A 25,503-nucleotide genomic window follows, 5' to 3' on the forward strand; every position below is an offset into this window, starting at 1 on the left:
TATCTAGAGTAGTGATGTAATACAAGAAATTAACTTGGTATCTAGAGTAGTGATGTAATACAAGAAATTAACTTGGTATCTAGAGTAGTGATGTAATACAAGAAATTAACTTGGTATCTAGAGTAGTGACGTAATATGAGAAATTAACTTGGTATCTAGAGTAGTGATGTAATACAAGAAATTAACTTGGTATCTAGAGTAGTGATGTAATACAAGAAATTAACTTGGTATCTAGAGTAGTGATGTAATACAAGAAATTAACTTGGTATCTAGAGTAGTGATGTAATACAAGAAATTAGCTTGGTATCTAGAGTGGTGACGTTGTAATATGAGAAATTAACTTGGTATCTAGAGTAGTGACGTTGTAATCTATCCTAGTGTCCTTGACCTTTCACGCAAAGAGTTGAAACATGAACTCATTCAAGATGTCCTGATCCTATTCCTATGCCTGAAGTTCCATGTAAATTGGATGAGAAATGAACTTGTTAGTGGTGATGGCTTAATTTTTATTTTAGTAACGGTGACCTTGACCTTTGACAGAGGTGAAACGTAAACTCATTCAAGACATCACGATCCTATTCCTACATAAGAAAACGGGACAAGAAATGAAGTCACTAGAGTGATGACATATTTTAATTTTTAGTACTAGTGACCTTGACCTGACGCAGAAGAGGCAAAATGTGAACTCATTCAAGACATCATGATTCTATTCCTACATATAAAGTTTTATGAAAATCGTATAAGAAATAAAGACGCTAGAGCAGTGAAATCGTCATATTATGTACAAGTGGTAAACCTTCTTCAGTCCCATCTTGGACGAAAGAACTAGCCACTGCCAGAACCTGTGCCCAAGACAGGCATATTCCCCAACAGCTGGCTCTCAAAATGCATGTTCAGGGCTCACACTGCCAGAACGAAGTTTGCTTTCGCCAGTTTTCAGATCTAGAGTAGTTATTTGTCAAAAGTGGTTAATTTAAATAACTTTTCTTTAACCAAATACAAAATGTTGTATCCACATTGTATGAAAATTGGCAATGGGCAGAGAACATTTTGTTCAGTATCACATCACGATTCGCTATGCAAGTTTCAGAAATTGCTACACACTTTTAAAACTTTGAACAGTAGTTTCTAATCAACTTTCAATTGACTAGAAATATCACTAGTCAAGATTTTGAAAATAAAATATTCGCTGCAGAGTGTGCCCTGCACGTTAAACCATCTGACATCACTTGACTCACCTCCGACGTCTTGGCATTGATGGTGCATATCGCCTTGTTGGGGTTGCGCACGGTGGTGGGGAAGGCCACACCGCTCTGGCCGCCGCCCACGTAGTTGTAGAACGACCAACTCTCATTGAGAGACTGTCCACTCAGTGAGTCACCGGCCGTGGAGAACGAACCCTTACACAGACCGGGAGAGAAACTGAAGTCATTGAGACCATCACCTACAACAAAACAAACGTCCATCACAGATAACTCTTACACAGACCAGGGGAGAAACTGAAGTCATTGAGACCATCACCTACAACAAAACAAACGTCCATCACAGATAACTCTTACACAAACCAGGGGAGAAACTGAAGTCATTGAGACCATCGCTTACAACAAAATAAACATCCATCACAGATAACTCTTACACCGACTAGGGGAGAAACTGAAGCATTCAGACCATCACCCACAACAAAACAAACATCCATCACAAATAACTCTTACACAGACCAGGGGAGAAACTGAAGTCATTCAGACCATCACTTACAACAAAACAAACGTCCATCACAGATAACTCTTACACAAACCAGGGAAGAAACTGAAGTCATTCAGACCATCACCCACAACAAAACAAACGTCCATCACAAATAACTCTTACACAGACCAGGGGAGAAACTGAAGTCATTCAGACCATCACCCACAACAAAACAAATGTCATTAATACCATCGCCTACAACAAAACAAACGTCCATCACAGATAACTCTTACACAGACCAGGAGAGAAACTAAGTCATTGAGACCATCAACTACAACAAAACAAACGTCCATCACAGTTAACTCTTACACAGACCAGGAGAGAAACTGAAGTCATTGAGACCATCATCTACAACAAAACAAACGTCCATCACAGATAACTCTTACACAGACCTGGAGAGAAACTGAAGTCTCCCTAGTCCCCTCATGTCGGACCGGCAGGGAGACTAATAAACCCAATCAGATATAAAATTATGGACTTTCACTACATTAAATTATTTCACAAAATTACAATAAAATTAGGTGTTTTTTAACATTCACAACTGACAAATTTCATGAGTGACAGAATTAAACCAGTACACATTTCATGAGTGACAGAGTTGGCCCAGTAAACATTTCATGAGTGACAGAGTTAGTCCAGTAAACATATCCTGAGTGACAGAGTTAGCCCAGTAAAAAAACAAACAAATACCAATGCTGATCTTGGGAGCAGACAACTCTTGCTGATTAAGCTTCGGCTTGGAGACTTTCGGGTAGGACTGGTTCAGCTCAAACGACTCCTCAGCGTAGGAGGGCAGACCCATCTGTAGAGCCCGGTCCTTCCTGTGGGATCGAACTCGGTCCAGCGGGGACGGGTAGGATGGAGAGCCAAACGCCAGTCGGCCTTCCATCTTCCCTTCTAACAATGTGCGGCGAATGTCACAGGTCGTAGAATACACATTGGATTTCTGAAGAAAAAAATAGCACGAGTGATAATTCAATACAAGAGTGCTAGTAATATTATCAGTGTTAATGTCATTCACCCTTCGAGAAACGTTCAATGAATATACACAGTGGCACTAGCAGAATATTCAGTAATAGCAAGATATAAAATTCAATACAATGTTAGCAATATTCAGGCATCGAAATAAGTCGAGATTGGTTGTTCAGGTTACCGGGAGGTAACCACATGTAAGAAAAGTCAAGAACGGTGTTTCGTTCTCGATAGAAATTTCAACATTAAGGGTAGTTTTGTTTCTGAACGTAAACTAGGGAATGCATTCCAGACTTCCGCGTTTCATTTTCTTTTAAGGAATTGCACCGATGTTTGCGCACACTTGTGCAATTGCATGCAATTATAGTCATTCCACGTTTAAGCAGCATCCACTAGATGAATTTACCTCCGCGTTTTGTTTTCTCATACGAAATTGCACTGATGTTTGAGTGCACTTGTGCAATTGCAAGCAATTTCGGCAATCCACGTTTAAGCAGCACCCACAAGATAAGTTTACTTCTGGATTTGGTTTTTCATACCTATGTTTGCACACACCGATACAATTTCAGAACGTCCGCATTTTAGCAGCGTCATCAACTAGATGTGTGCCGAATAGTTTGCAAGAACATTTAATTTAAACGTAGAATTACCGGAAAACAGTATATTAACGATGGAGTTGATGCACATGGGAACGTTAAAAAAAATGAAATTTCAGTAATGACTTTTTGTTTGAAGTTGATGATAATAACAAAATATCCAAACTACATGTAGTGTGTAAAATATGCTCTCAGTCTGAGAACATAACAGCAATAACAAAGGAGGCTAGGGTAAGGCATTGAATTTAAATGTAATGTTAACAGGAAATAGTTTATTAATGATGTCGATGGGAGTCCATTGACATTGGGACTTTTAAGAAATGGAATTTCAGTAATGACTTTTTGTTTGAAGTTGATGATGATAACAAAATATACAAACTACAGTGTAAAATATGCTCTGAAAACATAACAGCGATAAGAAAGGAAGGAAGAAAATGTTTTATTTCACGACGCACTCAACACATTTTGTTTACGGTTATATGGCATCGGATATATGGTTAAAGACCACACAGATATTGAGGGAGGAAACCTGCTTTCGCCACTTCATGGGCTATTCTTTTCGATTAGCAGCTCAAGGAATCTTTTATATGCACCATCCCATAGACAGGATAGCACATACTATGGCCTTTGATGTACCAGTCGTGGTGCACTGGCTGGAGTGAGAAATAGCCCAATGGGCCCACCGATGGAGACAAAATAGAGTTGATTTATGTGAAGACAGTAGTCAGAGCCCAGCCTATTGAATCTTTTTTTTAAATGCCAAAAGATGAGCAATTTTGGTTGAGTCTCTGCAGACAGCATCAAGCATGCTATTGATGGTGCTTTCCACAAGTATGGCATTACTGGTGAAAAGTATACAGCATCAAGCATGCTATTGATGGTGCCTTCCATGATATTTTTTTGATCAGAAAAAAGTCACAAGGATTGCACAACAGTGCTCTCCAATGAATACCAAAATATTCTGGTACACGGATTCAGGTTCATAATATAGTAATACAGTTGATAACATTCACTAGATCAGGACCACAAATCCACTAGATGGGACCGAGGGACAGTCGATTTGTCTAACCCTGCCAGTGTTCAGTTGCTGGTATATTAAAGGTAATGCCCAATCACTGGTATGTTAAAGGCAGTGCCCAATCGCTGGTATGTTAAAGGCAGGGCCCAATCGCTGGTATGTTAAAGGCAGTGCCCAACCGCTGGTATGTTAAAGGCAGTGCCCAATCGCTGGTATGTTAAAGGCAATGTCCAATCGCTGGTATGTTAAAGGCAATGTCCAATCACTGGTATGTTAAAGGCAGTGCCCAATCACTGGTATGTTAAAGGCAATGCCCAATCGCTGGTATATTAAAGGCAATGCTCAATCACTGGTATATTAAAGGCAATGCCCAATCACTGGTATGTTAAAGGCAATGCTCAATCACTGGTATGTTAAAGGCAGTGCCCAATCACTGGTATGTTAAAGGCAATGTCCAATCACTGGTATGTTAAAGGCACTGTCCAATCACTGGTATGTTAAAGGCAGTGCCCAATCACTGGTATGTTAAAGGCAGTGCCCAATCACTGGTATATTAAAGGCAATGTCCAATCACTGGTATATTATGTTAAAGGCAATGCCCAATCACTGGTATGTTAAAGGCAATGTCCAATCACTAGTATGTTAAAGGCAGTGCCCAATCACTGGTATATTAAAGGCAATGCCCAATCACTGGTATATTAAAGGCAATGCCCAATCACTGGTATATTAAAGGCAATGCCCAATCACTGGTATATTAAAGGCAATGCCCAATCGCTGGTATATTAAAGGTAATGCCCAACCGCTGGTATGTTAAAGGCAGTGCCCAACCGCTGGTATGTTAAAGGCAGTGCCCAACCGCTGCTATGTTAAAGGCAGTGCCCAACCGCTGGTATGTTAAAGGCAGTGCCCAATCGCTGGTATGTTAAAGGCAGTGCCCAATCGCTGGTATGTTAAAGGCAGTGCCGAACTACTGGTATATTAAAGGCAGTGCCCAATCACTGGTATGTTAAAGGTAGTAGAATGTACTGTCGTTTGTGGAAAGATCCCTTGCTGTTAACAGAACAATGTAAGAGTTTTCCTCTAAGACTATATCCTGCCAGAATTAGCAATCACTTGACATGCAATAGCCAATGTGTTCTTGTGGTGTTGTTAAACAATGCAAACTTTAACTTTTTTTATGCTTTAAAATGTAAAGTAGTGTAAGTAAAAAGGATAATAAAAAAAAGAAGCAATACCTTGAACCGCTTGTGACTGGCTATCTACTTTTATGCGAGTACATAATCCACACACCTACATTCATATAGCCCAGCACAGACTAGACGTAAGTGGATACAGTGGCCAGCTGAATCTGGTACAAGCTTTGCCAGGTGATTAATAATTGATAGTGTAATGAAGTGTCTTCGAGCAGAATTGATCTGTAGATAGCATGCAGACCTCAGCCATGGACTTTTTCTGCAGAATGATGTCCGGTCAGGAGGAACATTCAAAAGAAAGGAATGTTTGTTTAACAACACCTCAGCACATTTTTAAACCAGGACTATTTGGTGTTTTAACATGTGGTTGTTCTGACTAACCTGAACCAGACTGTTCTGCAGAATGATGTCATCACGAGGAACATTCAAAAGAAAGGAAAGGAATGTTTTGTTTAAAGACACCTCAGCACATTTTTAAACCAGGGCTATTTAAAGGGAGGGTAAACTCAATTAAGAGCCTTATGTGTTGGAAAGATGCATACCCGGACCACCAACACATACTGACACTTTAACAAATGAAAAATGCATAATTTTAGAGTTAAAGCGGCATTATCCGGAATATTTTTATTATTTAAGTATATAGAACAGAAAATCCAATTACATTTGGTGCATATATGACGCCACACTCCCATTGGTTTCACTACGCTGGCTTATCCAGGTCAAAAACAAAGCCAGTATTTTGAAAGTGGGACACTTTTGACGGGCTCCTACCAACAAGAGATCACGTGAGATTTCGCATTTTTAAAAACAAATTTAACTGTCTTGATTGAGGGGTCATCTCATATCTCCAAAACATATTTATATCCATAGAGATATGGTACAATGCCTTTCAGGGGTCGGTGGGTGGAGGATTTGCCTTGAAATTTTGACAATGGCCAGCTGTTGGCATACGCGTTACATGTAAGGGGGTGTTACTAATTATGTAACGCTCTAGAGTAGAGGCACTGATTTTCCGCGATCACGGAATCGCGGAAATACCTATCTGAAACGGAATTCCCGTTTTTTTCAAAATTACAAAATGCTTTCTGCCAAACGATGTCGCACTTTGCCCGTTCAAAAGATAACCCCAGATGCAAGAGTTTGTGCAAGTTCACTTTCCTGATAATAAACTATTTAACTAAATATATTTCAATTTGCATCAGTAGAATGAAATGGACTACATAATTGGTCAGTTTTGTGATTTTAGATGGGAAAGTCTACTTAATCAAGGGTTTTACAGAATTACTTCCAGTAATAAAGTGATGTCCATTATGAATTGAGGGGCGTCCTCGTGGCTATTTAGTATTTATCTTAATAAAAGAGGCACGTCTTTTTAGTGTCTAGACAAAGTGTCTGGGGACCATATAAATATACACCTGCCAATCAGGAACCACAGGTACGGGCCACGGAAAAAAAAGATCAATTAACCAAGGACACACTCTGATTATTATTTCAGTACATGGGTTAATTTATGTATAAAACATAATACAGTTATTTCAACACTTTGACAATGGTGTCTTATTTTGCATTGAAAAATAATATATACTTGTTGTCGGCTTACTGGGATGGATATTATTACAGAACATTGCGATGCATCCAGAAAAATCAGGTATGTTTTGTTTTTTCAGTTCGAAGACTAATTTCTGACGTGACATGTTAGGTATTACGTAACCACCAGCTCGCCAGAGGGCGTATTCACTGGGATGGTACAAAATGGCTGCGCCTGTTATATATAATAGCCGTCACATTTAAGCGTTTTATTAATTAACTATACAATTATACTTGTTGACATTAAACAATAATGTGTGTTATATATCGTTACGGCCAAATGCCGTAATTGTCCCTTCCTTTAACATAATTTGACACATGACTGACAGAAAGGGGAAAACCACTGCTGCCACCAAATAGGCCACTCTTAATGATAAGACAGCAAGGGCAGCACATACCACAACCTTTAATGTAGCAGTCATGAACCACGGGATGCAAATTCCAGTCCACAGAGGAAGATGATCATCCTACGCAGGCTTTCAGCCAGAAAACATTATGAGTGTACGTAATAAAAACAAAACATATTATATGTGCCCCATCTATAGTCCGTCCCATCCTCCAACAAAATGTTTTGTAAATAATTTCAGTTTGATTTGACGTAAGAAGAAAAGTAAAAGTGTTTTCGAATTAACAATAAATTAACATTTTTGTGTGTGCAATTTAAAAAAAACATTCGGCTCAGTAAAAAATAGCTTGTAGTAAATTCCATAGTATGAAAACAAAGACATTCCCTGTGGGAAGGACTATAGGTGGTTATGGGTTTGAAATCTTTTGAAATTGGGACACTGCATTTCATTTACTTTGATGAGATTGCCCGATTCAGCATCAATCTTTACTGCTGAAAGTTGGGCCATCATTAAAACCCTGGAACAGATTAAGGATTCATGTGCATCCAAATATATTATTTTTACAGACTCACTTTCATGTCTCCAAGCTTTACAATACATGAAATTGGAGCTGGTACTCTCGAGTGCCTAATAAACATAGGGGCTGAATAAACATAGGGTCTGGAAATTTGTCTAAAATCAATTAAAAGTAGGGTGCGGAATTAGCATAGGGTGTGGAATCTTTTTTAAAAACCAATAAGAGTAGAGTGCGGAATTAGCATAGAGTCTGGAAATTTAGCTAAATTGTAAAAATTGACTAGTAATGAAGACAGAATTTGGTTTCATGTAAAAATAAAAATAAGTGTTTTGGAAATAACAAAAATATACTATTCAAGTATTGTTATTTAATTTAGAAAACAAGCGGCTCAGAAATAAATAACTTGTAGCAAATTCCATAGTATCAAAAAAATGTGTTCTCTATAAACATGTTTTTCTATTATCTAACTGTTACAACTGTGTTATTGTCACACACAATTAATTAAAACTGTGTGTTTGTACGTTTAAATGAAATTATGATAATTAATGTGAGGAGAGATTGCAGCTTTGAAAAAAAATCCATAAAGTTCCAGGCTTGAAAACCAAAACAATCAGGGTGGATGACAGCTCGCTAGATTCATCTCCTATATTTAATTATAACAAGACGTAATTTCATGAACTTAATTTTTACCTGTAACATTCTTTATTTTTAAAGCATAGGTGGGGACACTTATGATGCCTGGGGCTGGCATGCATAAATCTCAGCTGAAGATTCACAAACAACTGTGGTCAACGGCCATGCCAGCGGTTAGGGGATGTAACTCTGTCTAATTTTTATCGCTAATTTCTAATAGACTATTTGCAATTGAAAATAAAAAGGTTGAGTGGAATTTGTAATTAAAATGAGTGGAATTTGTAATGTAAAACAAAATATATGTATAAAAAGTGGAAAGAATGTTGATAAAGTTTGGGCCAGTTCCCCTTATCCTAAAGGAACTGTACTTTATCTACTCTAGTATACATAGCTTAAAAAGTCATATTTACCTTTAAGAATTCGGTACTCCCATCTTCAATGTTTGGTGAAAAGATGAAGTGTTGAAGTGTAATTGATTAATTTATATAATAAAGTGCTTGCAAGAACTGTTGCATCGATTTACAGGCGAGCACTCAATCGAACGCATCCTTGGAATTTACCCAACCGAATAAAACCGAACCGAGCCAAGCGATAAAAACAAAATGGCGGTCAACAATGTTCGTAAACGTGTGTTTACATTTTGTTGTAGAGTAACATACTTTGTTGTGCCTTAATGGTTCAAATGATCAATTAAGCAGAAAAACAATGTATGTATATTAATAAATAAATGTATTATTTGACCACAAAAGTCGGCATTTTATTTGACAACTCGGAAAATTGGGAATTCCGGAATTCTGTCCGCAATTCCGTGATCGCGGAAAATTGGTACCATTTGATAAATTAAGAATTGTAATAAGCGTTGGGTGCCGAATTAGCGTAGGGGGTTACATTTTTTTTTAGATGTAATTAAACGTAGGGTGCTGAATAAGCGTAGACACCAATATTTTTTCACAAATTTAATAAACATAGGTGTACGTTTATTTGGCACTCGAGAGTAATACGAAAGTGTGTCTTTTTATCAATTGCCAATAAAGGGCTAATGAATTTTTAATTGTGGCTAGTAAATGTTTTTAATTACTGATCCCATGGCTAGTGGATTTGATAAACATTCTAGAAGCCCTGTGTGGGTTGTCATTATGCCCTTCCCATACATTCCATATCATATACGTATCCTTCCTTGTCCCATAGCATTAACTCTTTTACTGATCCCATGGCTAGTGGATTTGATAAACATTCTAGAAGCCCTGTGTGGGTTGCCACTATGCCCTTCCCATACATTCTATATCATATACGTATCCTTCCTTGTCCCATAGCATTAACTCTTTTACTGATCCCATGGCTAGTGGATTTGATAAACATTCTAGAAGCCCTGTGTGGGTTGCCACTATGCCCTTCCCATACATTCCATATCATATACGTATCCTTCCTTGTCCCATAGCATTAACTCTTTTACTGATCCCATGGCTAGTGGATTTTATAAACATTCTAGAAGCCCTGTGTGGGTTGCCACTATGCCCTTCCCATACATTCCATATCATATACGTATCCTTCCTTGTCCCATAGCATTAACTCTTTTACTGATCCCATGGCTAGTGGATTTTATAAACATTCTAGAAGCCCTGTGTGGGTTGCCACTATGCCCTTCCCATACATTCCATATCATATACGTATCCTTCCTTGTCCCATTGTATTAACTCTTTTACTGATCCCATGGCTAGTGGATTTTATAAACATTCTAGAAGCCCTGTGTGGGTTGCCACTATGCCCTTCCCATACATTCCATATCATATACGTATCCTTCCTTGTCCCATAGCATTAACTCTTTTACTGATCCCATGGCTAGTGGATTTTATAAACATTCTAGAAGCCCTGTGTGGGTTGCCACTATGCCCTTCCCATACATTCCATATCATATACGTATCCTTCCTTGTCCCATAGCATTAACTCTTTTACTGATCCCATGGCTAGTGGATTTTATAAACATTCTAGAAGCCCTGTGTGGGTTGCCACTATGCCCTTCCCATACATTCCATATCATATACGTATCCTTCCTTGTCCCATAGCATTAACTCTTTTACTGATCCCATGGCTAGTGGATTTGATAAACATTCTAGAAGCCCTGTGTGGGTTGTCATTATGCCCTTCCCATACATTCCATATCATATACGTATCCTTCCTTGTCCCATAGCATTAACTCTTTTACTGATCCCATGGCTAGTGGATTTATAAACATTCTAGAAGCCCTGTGTGGGTTGTCATTATGCCCTTCCCATACATTCCATATCATATACGTATCCTTCCTTGTCCCATAGCATTAACTCTTTTACTGATCCCATGGCTAGTGGATTTGATAAACATTCTAGAAGCCCTGTGTGGGTTGCCACTATGCCCTTCCCATACATTCCATATCATATACGTATCCTTCCTTGTCCCATAGCATTAACTCTTTTACTGATCCCATGGCTAGTGGATTTTATAAACATTCTAGAAGCCCTGTGTGGGTTGTCACTATGCCCTTCCCATACATTCCATATCATATACGTATCCTTCCTTGTCCATGTCAAATAAAACAAGTCTAAAAATAACCACATTTCTAAGAAGTTTTCTTTTAAAATCTCTTTGAGTTGCAAATTCCGTCAACAACCACCCAGGAGGCTACACTGTAGGAGACTGTGTCATGGACGCAGCAGTATGTGTGATCACTAAAATGTGATTAAATTCTATTTCAAAACAAGTGGAAATACCACGCTCACATACGCACTCAGCCATGGGAGGTGAATCGAAGGTACCAACTACACAGCTGCCAACACTTAAAAACGGGAAAGAGTAATAATTTTTGCGTGAATTGTGACCCGTCGTATAAACCTTTTGCTGTGTAAAATATCCAGATATTTGTTTATGAATTGTTTTATCGCTGGCCTCAACGATGTCCTGGTGTTTCTTCGTTTTGATGTGCCTTTGGCAATCATTTTTCCCGCCATGGGCAACAGAAAAATCAATACGACATAAAGTGCAAAATGCACTAGTATTACTAACAGAACTGGCCTTCAAAACAGGCCACTCATTGCTGTAGTCCTGTTTATACTTCTGTACTACTTTTGGCTTTTTCTGAGCTTTGCACAGTTCATATGGCTCTGATCGTTCGCGTTTTTTCGACATCTTTACAAAATGGCGTCGTTTCACAAGCTACGTCTATCCCGAAGTGCGCTGCGCGCACAAAAAAAACTTCCATGCGCATTTGCGGCTAGTTGGGCGAGTCCAATTTATGTGATTTGTAGGGGTGGTAGGTTATTACCAAAAAAAAACACCCCAAAAAACAGGAAAACGCGGATTTGCCGTAATCTTTCAGATTACAGGCGTAATGGCGTAATGATTCCGCATAAATCTTAATGGTTGGCAGCCCTGCAACTGTAATTGTATTTCAAAACAAGTGGAAATACCGCGCTCACATACGCACTCAGCCATGGGAGGTGAATCGAAGGTACCAACTGTAATTTTATTTCAAAACAAGTGGAAATTAATACCACACTCACATGTACGCACTCAGCCATGGGAGGTGAATCGAAGGTACCAACTGTAATTTTATTTCAAAACAAGTGGAAATACCGCGCCCACATACGCACTCAGCCATGGGAGGTGAATCGAAGGTACCAACTGTAATTTTATTTCAAAACAAGTGGAAATACCATGCTCATATGTACGCACTCAGCCATGGGAGGTGAATCGAACGTACCAACTGTAATTTTATTTCAAAACAAGTGGAAATACCACGCTCACATGTACGCACTCAGCCATGGGAGGTGAATCGAACGTACCAACTGTAATTGTATTTCAAAACAAGTGGAAATACCGCGCTCACATACGCACTCAGCCATGGGAGGTGAATCGAAGGTACCAACTGTAATTGTATTTCAAAACAAGTGGAAATACCACGCTCACATACGCACTCAGCCATGGGAGGTGAATCGAACGTACCAACTGTAATTGTATTTCAAAACAAGTGGAAATACCACGCTCACATACGCACTCAGCCATGGGAGGTGAATCGAACGTACCAACTGTAATTGTATTTCAAAACAAGTGGAAATACCACGCTCACATACACGCACTCAGCCATGGGAGGTGAATCGAAGGTACCAACTGTAATTGTATTTCAAAACAAGTGGAAATACCACGCTCACATACGCACTCAGCCATGGGAGGTGAATCGAACGTACCAACTGTAATTGTATTTCAAAACAAGTGGAAATACCACGCTCACATACGCACTCAGCCATGGGAGGTGAATCGAAGGTACCAACTGTAATTGTATTTCAAAACAAGTGGAAATACCACGCTCACATACGCACTCAGCCATGGGAGGTGAATCGAAGGTACCAACTGTAATTGTATTTCAAAACAAGTGGAAATACCACGCTCACATACGCACTCAGCCATGGGAGGTGAATCGAACGTACCAACTGTAATTGTATTTCAAAACAAGTGGAAATACCACGCTCACATGTACGCACTCAGCCATGGGAGGTGAATCGAACGTACCAACTGTAATTGTATTTCAAAACAAGTGGAAATACCACGCTCACATACGCACTCAGCCATGGGAGGTGAATCGAACGTACCAACTGTAATTGTATTTCAAAACAAGTGGATATACCACGCTCACATGTACGCACTCAGCCATGGGAGGTGAATCGAACGTACCAACTGTAATTGTATTTCAAAACAAGTGGAAATACCACGCTCACATGTACGCACTCAGCCATGGGAGGTGAATCGAAGGTACCAACTGTAATTGTATTTCAAAACAAGTGGAAATACCACGCTCACATACGCACTCAGCCATGGGAGGTGAATCGAACGTACCAACTGTAATTGTATTTCAAAACAAGTGGAAATACCACGCTCACATACGCACTCAGCCATGAGAGGTGAATCGAACGTACCAACTGTAATTGTATTTCAAAACAAGTGGAAATACCACGCTCACATGTACGCACTCAGCCATGGGAGGTGAATCGAACGTACCAACTGTAATTGTATTTCAAAACAAGTGGAAATACCACGCTCACATACGCACTCAGCCATGGGAGGTGAATCGAACGTACCAACTGTAATTGTATTTCAAAACAAGTGGAAATACCACGCTCACATGTACGCACTCAGCCATGGGAGGTGAATCGAACGTACCAACTGTAATTGTATTTCAAAACAAGTGGAAATACCACGCTCACATACGCACTCAGCCATGGGAGGTGAATCGAACGTACCAACTGTAATTGTATTTCAAAACAAGTGGATATACCACGCTCACATGTACGCACTCAGCCATGGGAGGTGAATCGAAGGTACCAACTGTAATTGTATTTCAAAACAAGTGGAAATACCACGCTCACATACGCACTCAGCCATGGGAGGTGAATCGAACGTACCAACTGTAATTGTATTTCAAAACAAGTGGAAATACCACGCTCACATGTACGCACTCAGCCATGGGAGGTGAATCGAACGTACCAACTGTAATTGTATTTCAAAACAAGTGGAAATACCACGCTCACATACGCACTCAGCCATGGGAGGTGAATCGAACGTACCAACTGTAATTGTATTTCAAAACAAGTGGAAATACCACGCTCACATACGCACTCAGCCATGGGAGGTGAATCGAACGTACCAACTGTAATTGTATTTCAAAACAAGTGGAAATACCACGCTCACATGTACGCACTCAGCCATGGGAGGTGAATCGAACGTACCAACTGTAATTTAATATAAAGCATTGGTTTGTGCTAGGGCAGGACGTAGCCCAGTGGTAAGGCATTCGCTTGATGCGCGGTTGGTCTAGGATCGATCCCTGTCGGTGGACCCATTGGGCTATTTCTCATTCCATCCAGTGCTCCACAACTGGTATAACAAAGGCCGTGGTATGTACTATTCTGTCTTTGGAATGGTGCATATAAAGGACCCCTTGCTGCTAATCGAAAAGAGTAGCCCATGAAGTGGTGACAGCGGGTTTCCTCTCTCAATATCTGTGTGGTCCTTAACCATAAGACTGATGCCATACGGCCATAAATAAAATGTGTTGAGTGTGTTGTTAAATAAAACATTTCTTTCTTTCTTTCTTGTTTGTGCTACATAGACCCATTGATAACGGTTGTTGAAAAATAATTATTATTATATTTTTTTAAAGGGGAAGTTATTTTTTGACAACCGTTATAAATACTCAAATCTCATTGTTAATCACTGATGAAAGTACTATTCTCAGGTCATCATTTAAATACTTCTTTGTTAATTTACTATTTCATATGATGGGTATTACACATACCTGTGTAATACACTGTGTTATTCTTTACTGTACTGTACAGGTTGGTATACAGTTTAAACACAGAGCTGAGCCGTCTATATCACATTTCCACTTTTATTAAAAGGCATCCATATCCCATTCTGATAACCAGTCTCTGATATACTAGTTGTGGAGCCATGGTTGGCAGTGTTCAAAATAAGCACTCGGTGGTTGTCCAGTGGACAAGTATAAATTTTCAGTGCAGTTTCATTTTTAGCAATCACAAACATCATCTTGATACTTGAATAAAATAAACCATTTGTTTGGACAAGTGAAAATATTGGCAGACAAGTAAGAATTCTAGATGTTTTTGTCTGGTGGCCTAGTAAAAAATTCTGCATATTTCTATCACTGGTTGGGACAGGAAAAACCCAATGCCGGGTCCGCTGAGGTAGTTCGCTCCTACAACCCCAAGCTCCTCAGGTAAGTGCCAGTGTTTCCCCCAGGATTTTTGTTCAGAGGGTTGGCAAAATAGTTTGACGTTAACCGAGCCCCCAAAGGGTGCGAAAATGCTAGGGGAGTTTGGGGGGCATGCTCCCCAGTTATGTTTTTTTTAATTTCCAGTTGTTTTTAGATGCATTATGGAATACATGAGGGTGTCATGTACATGTACAGGAGATATTTTAAGATAGATTTTAATAATAATGTTTATTATTATTAAATATTTGCAATAAAAAACAATAATTTTAAAAAGAAGTATAAAAGTATTAGACTAAGACTGAATTACTGATTGTAATATGTATTATTAGTATTATCTGTTATCTATCTATTTATCTAAAAGTAAAACCCAGGTCTTCTAGAAAAATTTTGAAAATCCACTAATCATGGGATTGGTGATTTTAAAAATTAATTATCCATGATTGAATATTCATTAGCCCTACTTCTGTATGTATATCAGGGGTTCTAGAATTAAAAAAAAAAATTACTTCCCATACTGACCAATGGATAATTTTTTTACTGGTCATGATAAAACAGGACTCAAACTTAAGAATTTGTCTCCCACTGCAATGTTTAAAAGAATTACAATGGGTGAAACAGTCCACCGACGGCAATTTTGAGCCTGCTTATGGCAATGTTTAAAAGAATTACAATGGGTGAAACAGTCCACCGACGGCAATTTTGAGCCTGCTTATGGCAATGTTTAAAAGAATTACAATGGGTGAAACAGTCCACCGACGGCAATTTTGAGCCTGCTTATGGCAATGTTTAAAAGAATTACAATGGGTGTAATAGTCCACCGACGGCAATTTTGAGCCTGCTTATGGCAATGTTTAAAAGAATTACAATGGGTGTAATAGTCCACCGACGGCAATTTTGAGCCTGCCTATGGCAATGTTTAAAAGAATTACAATGGGTGAAACAGTCCACCGACGGCAATTTTGAGCCTGCCTATGGCAATTTTTTTAAAAGTGACATTTGCAGCAAATAAACCTGACTGAAAGGCTATCGTGTTATATGTAGACATCTTTTAAATGTGCAAATGTTAAATATTGGCACATAACGTACACCAGGTGTATACATTTCGCCAATGTTGAGGAGCTTTACCGACGGCACAAAAGTGCCATCGGTGATGGTCTCTACCTACGGCAACTTATATCTCAACGACGGCAATTGCCGCCGGTGCCGCCGTTAAGTTCGAGCCCTGATAAAAAATTCACTTGCTAAATTGAAATCGAAAGTATTGACATGTAGATCAGTTTTCCTTTTTACATACGATTGATGTTGTTTTTGTTTTTTTGTTTTTTTTCATTCGATCATCATCATGATGGTTTATTATTTTTCCCCTCACTGGCCACCAGGCTCTAACAATGTACATATTTGTGGAATACTAGTATATTTATGACTACTAGCATTTGCAGGCGAATTAAGCACAGAAATGAACCGGTAAAGAAATTCACGGGGTCGATGTGGGGTCCTTCCGACTCCTAGGGGAAACACTGAAGTGCTCTAACCATCAAGTCAACTGTTAGATGACCCACTGAACCTTGCTGAACTGTGTGCAGAACATGTCACTGCTAATTTTTAAGTGTTAACACATATAACACCTTCGAGGAGAGCTGGGATTGTCTCAAGGGAGTGGTGGGAAACGACATAATATACTGTTTATATCTGGTGTATCTGCTACGTTTTTTCTATGCATATTTTGTGTACGGTAAATAAAAAATATTATTTTGTGGGTGGTTGGTATATAAAAAAAAAGATACTGGCCTCACGCTTCCAACTTGAGATCAATTTTTGAACAACTCTAACTTAAGTTTGAGCTATGGCTTCGCAAATATGAATTCAAAATGAATTTGGTGAATATATTTTATAATATAATCACCAAGTTTAAGCTCATAACAGAGGTCGAAATTGGCTTAAATTCCTGCTGGACACTCGGTCCGGTAAGCTAATAATTGGGTCAAACTAATGTGTGAATATGAACATAGAGGGGATCGCAGGCAAAACAAAATCTTCATGTGGCCCTCTGTGATGATAACCGGTAAAAACTGGTCAAGACAGCATTACTTTGATCATTGTATGATTTAACAAAAGCAGTTTAATAAGCAGAGATACGCTGTTTTAAAGCAATCTATTTCGTGAAAATTATTTAGTATATTTAAAATAAAATAAAACATTTTAAATAAAAAAATTAATTTTAAAAATAAAACCCTAAAATCATAGAAAAGATGAAAAAGCATATCTCTGTGTACATTGGGGCGATGGGGGGGGGGGGGGTAGGGGTAGGATTTAGCTTGGCTGAGTGCTCGCCTGAGGTGCTTGCATCGCAGGATCAAACCACCTCGGTGGAGCCATTCAACCAGTGCATTACACCATCAATGTTTGTATACTTGACATACAGATACCAGTAAAAGTTTCTTTGTTTAACAACACCACTAGAACACATTGATTTATAAATCATCGGCTATTGGATGTCAAATATTTGGTAATTTTTACATAGTCCTAGAGATGAAACCCGCTACATTTTTCCATTAGTAGCAAGGGATCTTTTATATACACCATCCCGCACACAGGATAGCACATACCACAGCCTTTGAATGCATCAGGAGAAAGCTTTACCACTGGGCTATGTTCTGCCCCTACATGTACCACCACAAGTATCTACGTGTAAACCAACGTACTGATGTTAATTCATAAATTAATCAAGCTCGCTCGCTTTCTGATGCAGTCGGTGGACCCATTGGGTTATTTCTCGTTCCAGCCAGTGCACCAAGACTGGTTTATTAAAGGCTATGGTGTGTACTATTCGGTTTATGGAATGGTGTATATAAAAGATCCCTTGCTAATCATACTGAAAAACAAAGCAGGTTTCCTCTCTAGACTATACATCAGGATTACCAAATGTTTGACATCCAGTAGCCAATGACTAATTAATCAATGTTCTCTAGTGGTGTTGTTAAACGTAACAAACTTTAATTATTATTTTTTTCTCTCACATCACAAAGTCATCGTAATTAAACTGTTGACAATCTATCGTGTTGCACAGCAAAATGGACCACAACAAAAGAGAAATCAACTGATTTAAATGCACTGTTATAACCCGACATGCTGAGTCAGTACCGACACAAATCTTACTTACAAAAGCAAAAAGCACCTGATCCATCATTCTCACCTTAATAGCCCAGTGGTTATGATATTGGGCTTAAAGTTAACAGGGAACATTTGATTGAATATCGTATGTGATTTGTTATGTACACAAGTTTCAGAGATTGCTACACAACTTTAAAACATTAAACAAGTAGAACTCAGCTAATCAAAATTTTATCAGGTGACTAGAAGTATTTTGACAAAAAACATTTCCCTGTTAAAGCTGTCAGGTAAAAAAAATTTTTTTACATGTATGTTTTATAGAAACCACTAGAACACATGGATTAATTAATCATCGGCTATTGTACGTTAAATATTTGATGATTCTGATAGTTAGTCATCGGAGGAAATCCGCTTCATTTTTCCTAATGCAGCAAGAGATCTTTTATATGCACTTTCCCACAGACAGGAAAGCACATACCATGGCATTTGACCAGTTGTGGTGCACTGGTTGGAACGAGAAAAAAAAACAATCAGTTGAATGGATCCATCAAGGTGGTTCGATCCTGTGATGCAAGCACCTCAAGTGAGCACTCAACTGAGCTAAATCCCCCCTCCCCTCCCCTCCCCAATGAAAGGAAACCCTGCTCCCACCATGCCATAGGTTACTCCTTTTAACTAGCAGCAAGGGATATTTTATATGCATTAATTATCCCAGACAGGATAGTATATACCACAACCTTTGTACGACCATGCAGTGGTGGAGCACTGACTGGAATAAGAAACAGCCTAATGGGACACAAGAAGAAACATGGCACATTTTTACCATTAGCAGGTCTTTGAGAATTGAAAATTTGCATTAAATCATTCTTGCAATTTTCTATGGCATTACTAGTAGCAGACTGGTAAAATTAGTGTGAGTAAATCATACTTGGGATATTTTTTCAGGCCACAGTTAAATTAATTTATTACAATATATATATATAAAATTAGATACATATATCAGGAATTTTTTTATACAAAAATTGGGAACTTTCAGTGCCACTTTCTTTTGGGAATGGGGGGGGGGGGGGGGTCTATGTCAGTGTTCGAGATTAACAGTATCCCGATATCCAGGGGATACCTGAATTTAATTTTGAATACCAGACTTCAATAACCCAGTATCCCACCAGGATACCATAAAATGGTGGGGGGGTTTTTAATCGTGAGTTTTTATTTTTCACTGAAACAATGAAAGTCGTCATTTACTGGTGAATTTAAGTAACAGTATTTTTCGAGTTCGCACCCAGTCTAATGCTATGCCGTAACAATATCTTCCCCAACTCAATTAAGTGGGATACTAAATTCTCAGGTGGGATACCAGATTTCGAAATGTTAGTATCCAACTGGGATACTGCCCTAAATTTTTAATCTCAAACACTGTATGTTCGGACCCACAGAAAGTCTCGATTGTTAAAGCTGTAGTCACTAGCATATTTTTATTATTTAAGCATTTAGAATAGATGATCCAGTTCTGTTTGGTGCATATTATCACATCGCTATAGTTTTGCGTACTGGCCTCGGTGGCGTCATGGTTAGGCCATCGGTCTACAGGGTGGTAGGTACTGGGTTCTGATCCCAGTCGAGGTATGGAATTTTTAATCTAAATACCAACTCCAAACCCTGAGTGAGTGCTCCGCAAGGCTCAATGGGTAGGTGTAAACCACTTGCACCGACCAGTGATCCATAACTGGTTCAACAAAGGCCATGGTTTGTGCTATCCTGCCTGTGGGAAGCGCAAATAAAAGATCCCTTGCTTCTAATCAGAAAGAGTAGCTCATGTAGTGGCGACAGAGGGTTTCCTCTCAAAATCTGTGTGGTCCGTAACCATATGTCTGACGCCATATAACCGTAAATAAAATGTGTTGAGTGCGTTGTTAAATAAAACATTTCTTTCTTTCTATAGTTTCGCAATGCTCGCTTATCTACATTATCTAGGTCAACTACAAACGCAATGGATAGCTTTGTTTTTCTTCATTTAGCAGGATGCCAGTAAAACTGGGACTTTACGTGATTTGCGCAGGTGCTGGGCTTCTCACATGATTTTTAACAAATTTAACTGTCTTAATTGAGGGGTCATCTCATATCTCCAAAAGATATTTATATCCATATAGGTATGGTACAACATCTTTCCAGTGGTCGGTGGGGGATTTCTCTTGAAATTTAGACAGTGGCCAGCGGTTGGCATACGCGTTACATGTAAGGGGTGTTAATAATTACATAACGCTCTAGGGGTAGAGGAAGAGGGTGTTGTGTTCCATTTACGCAACATTTTTCAAGACTATATGTTATTTGTATTCATTACTTAGACCTAAAAAGGTATTTTTTTAAATGCGCAGTCGGTCTAAGATCGATCCCCATTGGCAGGCTTGTTCCAGCCAGTGCGCCATGACTGGTACACAAAATGCCATGGTATGTGATATCCTGTCTACCCTCCTCCCTGCACATGCACCAGTTTCCTCTTAAAACAATATGCTCTAACACTGATGTCGTTAAACAAAATGAACAAACTTTGCCCTTTCCAAACAAAAGAATATTTATTTGAATTTGTCGATTTTAACACATGTAAAAATTAAGAAGTGAAAACATTCATTGTCTACTTTATATATTTATTAAAAAATATTATACATGATCAATGAGTTACTAGTATACAAACTAAACTTTGAAAGTTCTTCTAACACTTTATAAAATGTTAATTCTGAAATAGGAAGGTACGATGTCGATATTACACTGTCAACATCAAACCGGTTTTAACGAAAGACTCTACTACCGTATCCTCAACCGAACGTTCTTCGTACAGCACAATATTTCTCATTTCATTTTTTGAGACGAACCCTACAATTTCAAATCCGCAAACGCATGTGTCAACTGAAACTGACAACAGACTATCATTTGTGCTTTGCCGAGCAATGGCGGCACAGGTGACAAATTGAGCGTATGCTTTTGACGATCTCCCTTCATAGCGAAGACACACAAGTGTTTTAAAAGTGCATTTTAGCTTGTATTTCATATTTGTACATGTTATAATATGTTAACCAGAGACTAACTTTAACATAATGATACATTATCAACTACTTAATAAAATCAAGTTTTGGATGAAACATACAAACACATTTTTATTTAAATTTTATTATTGGAAGTAGTACAGGGCTCGAACTTAAGACGTTTTCTCCCACTGCAATTTTTAAAAAGAATTGCCATGGGTAAAACAGTCCACCGACGGCAATTTTGAGCCTGCCTAGGGTAGTTTTTAAAAAAGTGACATTTGAAGCAAATAAATATGACTGAAAGCAGGGCATAAAATTTTAATTTTTCAGACAACCAATATGTTGTTCATGTGGTTTTAGTGTTTACACGAACAATTTTCTTCAGTAGTTCGGATACAAATGAAACGGTTAATGGGCAACAATATTCTAACTAGAATCTAAGATGATTGATTTTCGTAGCTTTTCTTCTATCATAAATACGAAAATACAGTTTTTGTGTGCTAGGACTAACTTAAAAGCTACCAGGCGAAAATAAAAATTAGGTTTGTTTGTCCTAACCTGACCGACCTATGAAAATCGACCTGTTTCAAAATCTCTGTTGGGGAAGAATTTTTGTTGTCAATAATATTTAACCAATTTTAATGTAGGCTTGACCAAGTATAATATTGATCAGTATATGATATCTGTCAAACATTTTAAAACCTCGATATAATTTAATAAACATTTATTAACATCAGTTTGGATTCATTGGAAATTATAAATGCTATTCATAGTAACGAGAACACGATTTTCCCGCGATGGTGGCACGAGATCTAGCGCACCGTGGTGCATGTTCATAATACAAGGTAACATCAATCTAATGGTAGCAGTATATAATATAATGTAAGAAACTACCCATAAAGGTTCTGTGACATACTTCAAACACCGAATATCGTGACGTAAGGACTGAGAATTTCAGCAAACTTTCGTAAATTGTAAATATGTCGATGGCGTGCTAACGCAGGTAGCATTTTATAACGAAAGTAAACGGTGGTTGTGAAGGAAATAGCTGAACACGTTGAATGATGGAGAAAAAGCTGGTTAGAACATTACCATCAAGCACATATGACGTACACTAAGGTCAGGGATTTCCCACTACACGCAGTTTTCCAAAACAATGATATTAGTCAACACATTTGTTTGGAATTTCTGATGAGTGATTATAGCTTTTGCACGAACGATTTGTCTATGTTGATATTCAAATTTTGGTTTTGCATAACCTACAGACGAACGATAAAATTGTTCGTGCAAAATTATATACACTGCAATTTATTTTTCTTCTACCTGCTAAACGAAATTTGAAATAATTACGTCATAGGCACTGTTTCTGCCAGAAAGAAATGTTTGGGTATGGCACTATGGAAGTGAATGCAACCAGTGTCAACAGGGAGTATGGGGCCTCCCACAGAAACAAAATGGGTTAAGTTTTGGGTCAGGGTTTAGAAAATCATACAGTAATGATAAGAGTAATTAATTTTGTCAAAATGTTAACTTAAATAAAATATGCAAAAACCCCGAACCGAAATCCCAAATGATTTTATGCATGTAGTATTTTACATTTAAAACATGTTTGAGATAAGATATTGTTTGAAAAATCAAGAAAAAAAGTAGGATACATGTTTATTTTGTTGGGGAATGGGGAGACGGAACTCTTGCTATGGCTGAAACTCAGGACAGTCCCTTTAATTTTTGAACAGCATAATATGATTTTGTGCATGTAGCAAAATGCTCAAAAGGGAACGTGTAACTATAATACTAATTTTTTCGAGACTTCTAAACACAGCTCCGATATTTTTGTTTAGTTTTTTTGTATTACCACGGTGCAGACTTTGTATCGATTGCGATGCCGATTTCAAACGGTTACATTGTATCTTTCTCACACCGGCCATGTAGGCTTATTTTATTGCACGAACAATCCATCATTTATGTTGATATTGGTTTTGCATAACCGACAGACAAACGACAAAATTGTTTGTGCCAAATTTTATGCCCTGTGAAAGGATATCTTGTTGTATGTAGACATCTTTAAAATGTGCAAATGTTAAATATCGGCAGATAATGTACACCAGGTGTATACATTTCACCATTGTTGAGGAGCTTTCTACCTATGGCAATTTATATCTCAACGACGGCTGTCGGTGCCAACGTTAAGTTCGAGCTCTGTAGTATTTCCGAATGAACGTGGGAACATGGCAAAACGTTACCAAATGTACCGGTAAAGGTTCACTTCGCCAAATTTTATCAAACTTCTCATTTTTCTTCTGACTAGGGCAAAATAAGGCACTGGTTACAGCTATCTACTAAATTATTTATCTTTGACAGTAGTTTCAAACTCACAAACATCAGAAACAAGACTGCCGACAGCTATCAACCTGTCAATCAATTATATGGCAAGGTAAGCTCTGGCACTCACCAAATTCGACAACTGCGAATTTCAAAAATAAATGGCAAATTTTATTTTAAACTGGCTAAAAAAATAATAATAATTGATATTTTGTTTTAAAATAACTGGGTTTCGGCAATATTTTAAGTTTAGTACATAATTTGGCTAACCCTGAGCTAGGCCTGCACGGGGAACCACTACATTCTAAAGTTAAGTACTGTAACTTTAAAACTACAGGATCATCAGAATTTTCTTCCTCGTGCAAATACAAACGTAATCAAGCAACACGAAACATTTCGCATTCAAACCTTGATTAAGAGATATTTCTAGTCAATACAAAATTGATTAGCAACTACTGCTTAATGTTTTAAAATTGTTCAGCAATCTCTGAAAACTTGTGTAGCAAATCGCGACATGATACTGAACAATCAGTTACAAAGGTGAAGTGTATTGGTTATCTAAAATGTTAAAATACTGTCCCCTGCAACCGATTCCCAAACATAACATTACCTGGCAGATCACTGGAGAAGACCATGGATGTATATTTTCAACATGATCAGGTGACCAAGGTCGTGTGTCATCAGGAAGGCTGCGTCGAGCTGCAGAATATTTTGCTTTCGGTGTCGACATCATAACGCATCTACAATAGTAAATAATACATTATTATTTCACACGAACTGCCGTTCTGGTTACGTCATGACCTGTAAGCGTTCAGAAATTAAAACTTGCAAACTTCACGATTACAGAACGTTTATTCACGCAGACATACTACTAGCATTTCGACAAATGTTTTAGGCTGAATTTTAGATACTTGATGCGCAGCAAACCAGTAAACAACGTTATACTGCAACAGTTGTAATTTGCAACCAGTCTACAGTAAATGTTCAGTATAGAGTCGAGCCAAAAGTTTTACAGAAATGTGCTCAGACCGCTGGGGAAGGTTAAATTATCTGCTGCTATTTTATCTCTAAAGGAATATATGTAGACATAATATTGGATTGCCTATAATTTTACATATATGTTAAAAACAGTTTTAACGTAAACAGGAATCCAAAAGTGTCACAAAAATTGAAAAATACTAACATCACATAATGAGCTTTAAAAAACAAATATTTAGAACGTCACTGTAGTATAGAAGTACCATCGATAAAGTGATATGAAGTAACATAGCCACTGCAAAACGTAAAAAAAATAAAACCCTCCAAATGATTATGTATATATATATTTCAAAGGTGTAGCGCACAGTAGGCATGTGCGTAATGCAAAAACAAAATCCGGGAAGAGGTCGAGGCTGTGTAATTGTTCTATAAAATATTTTCTTAAAATTGACTCGAAAAAAAAAGATAGAAAAAAAATGCCTCTGAAAAGGCTCAGAATGTATCTACAGGCGTCCTGAGTTTCATACTTTTCACTGGGGGAGGCCCCCCGAATCCCCCCGCTCAGGCACGCCTTTGGCGTGTGTAATGCTAAGAACATTTCTGGCTACGAACCTGTATTTTGTTTCAGTACTGGGGCTGATATTCAGTTCTTTTATAATATTGTTAACTTTAGCAAGCATTAAAGACATTTTTTTTTTTTTTT

The 25,503-nt window shown here is 38.2% G+C and overlaps 1 protein-coding gene across 1 annotated transcript in view; it reads right to left on the reverse strand.

Moving 5' to 3' along the window:
- Positions 1-25,503, reverse strand: part of LOC121377400 (PAS domain-containing serine/threonine-protein kinase-like) — a 72,518-nt gene that overhangs the window by 45,268 nt on the left and 1,747 nt on the right. The window contains exons 2-4 of the mRNA XM_041505381.1: positions 24,433-24,562; positions 2,434-2,689; positions 1,239-1,444 (exon numbers count right to left, since the gene is read on the reverse strand). Coding sequence (XP_041361315.1) covers positions 1,239-1,444; positions 2,434-2,689; positions 24,433-24,562 — 592 coding nt within the window. The remainder of the gene's footprint in view (positions 1-1,238; positions 1,445-2,433; positions 2,690-24,432; positions 24,563-25,503) is intronic.

The sequence above is a fragment of the Gigantopelta aegis genome, chromosome 7 (assembly GCF_016097555.1).
Source record: "Gigantopelta aegis isolate Gae_Host chromosome 7, Gae_host_genome, whole genome shotgun sequence".
Lineage (NCBI taxonomy): Eukaryota > Metazoa > Mollusca > Gastropoda > Neomphalida > Peltospiridae > Gigantopelta > Gigantopelta aegis.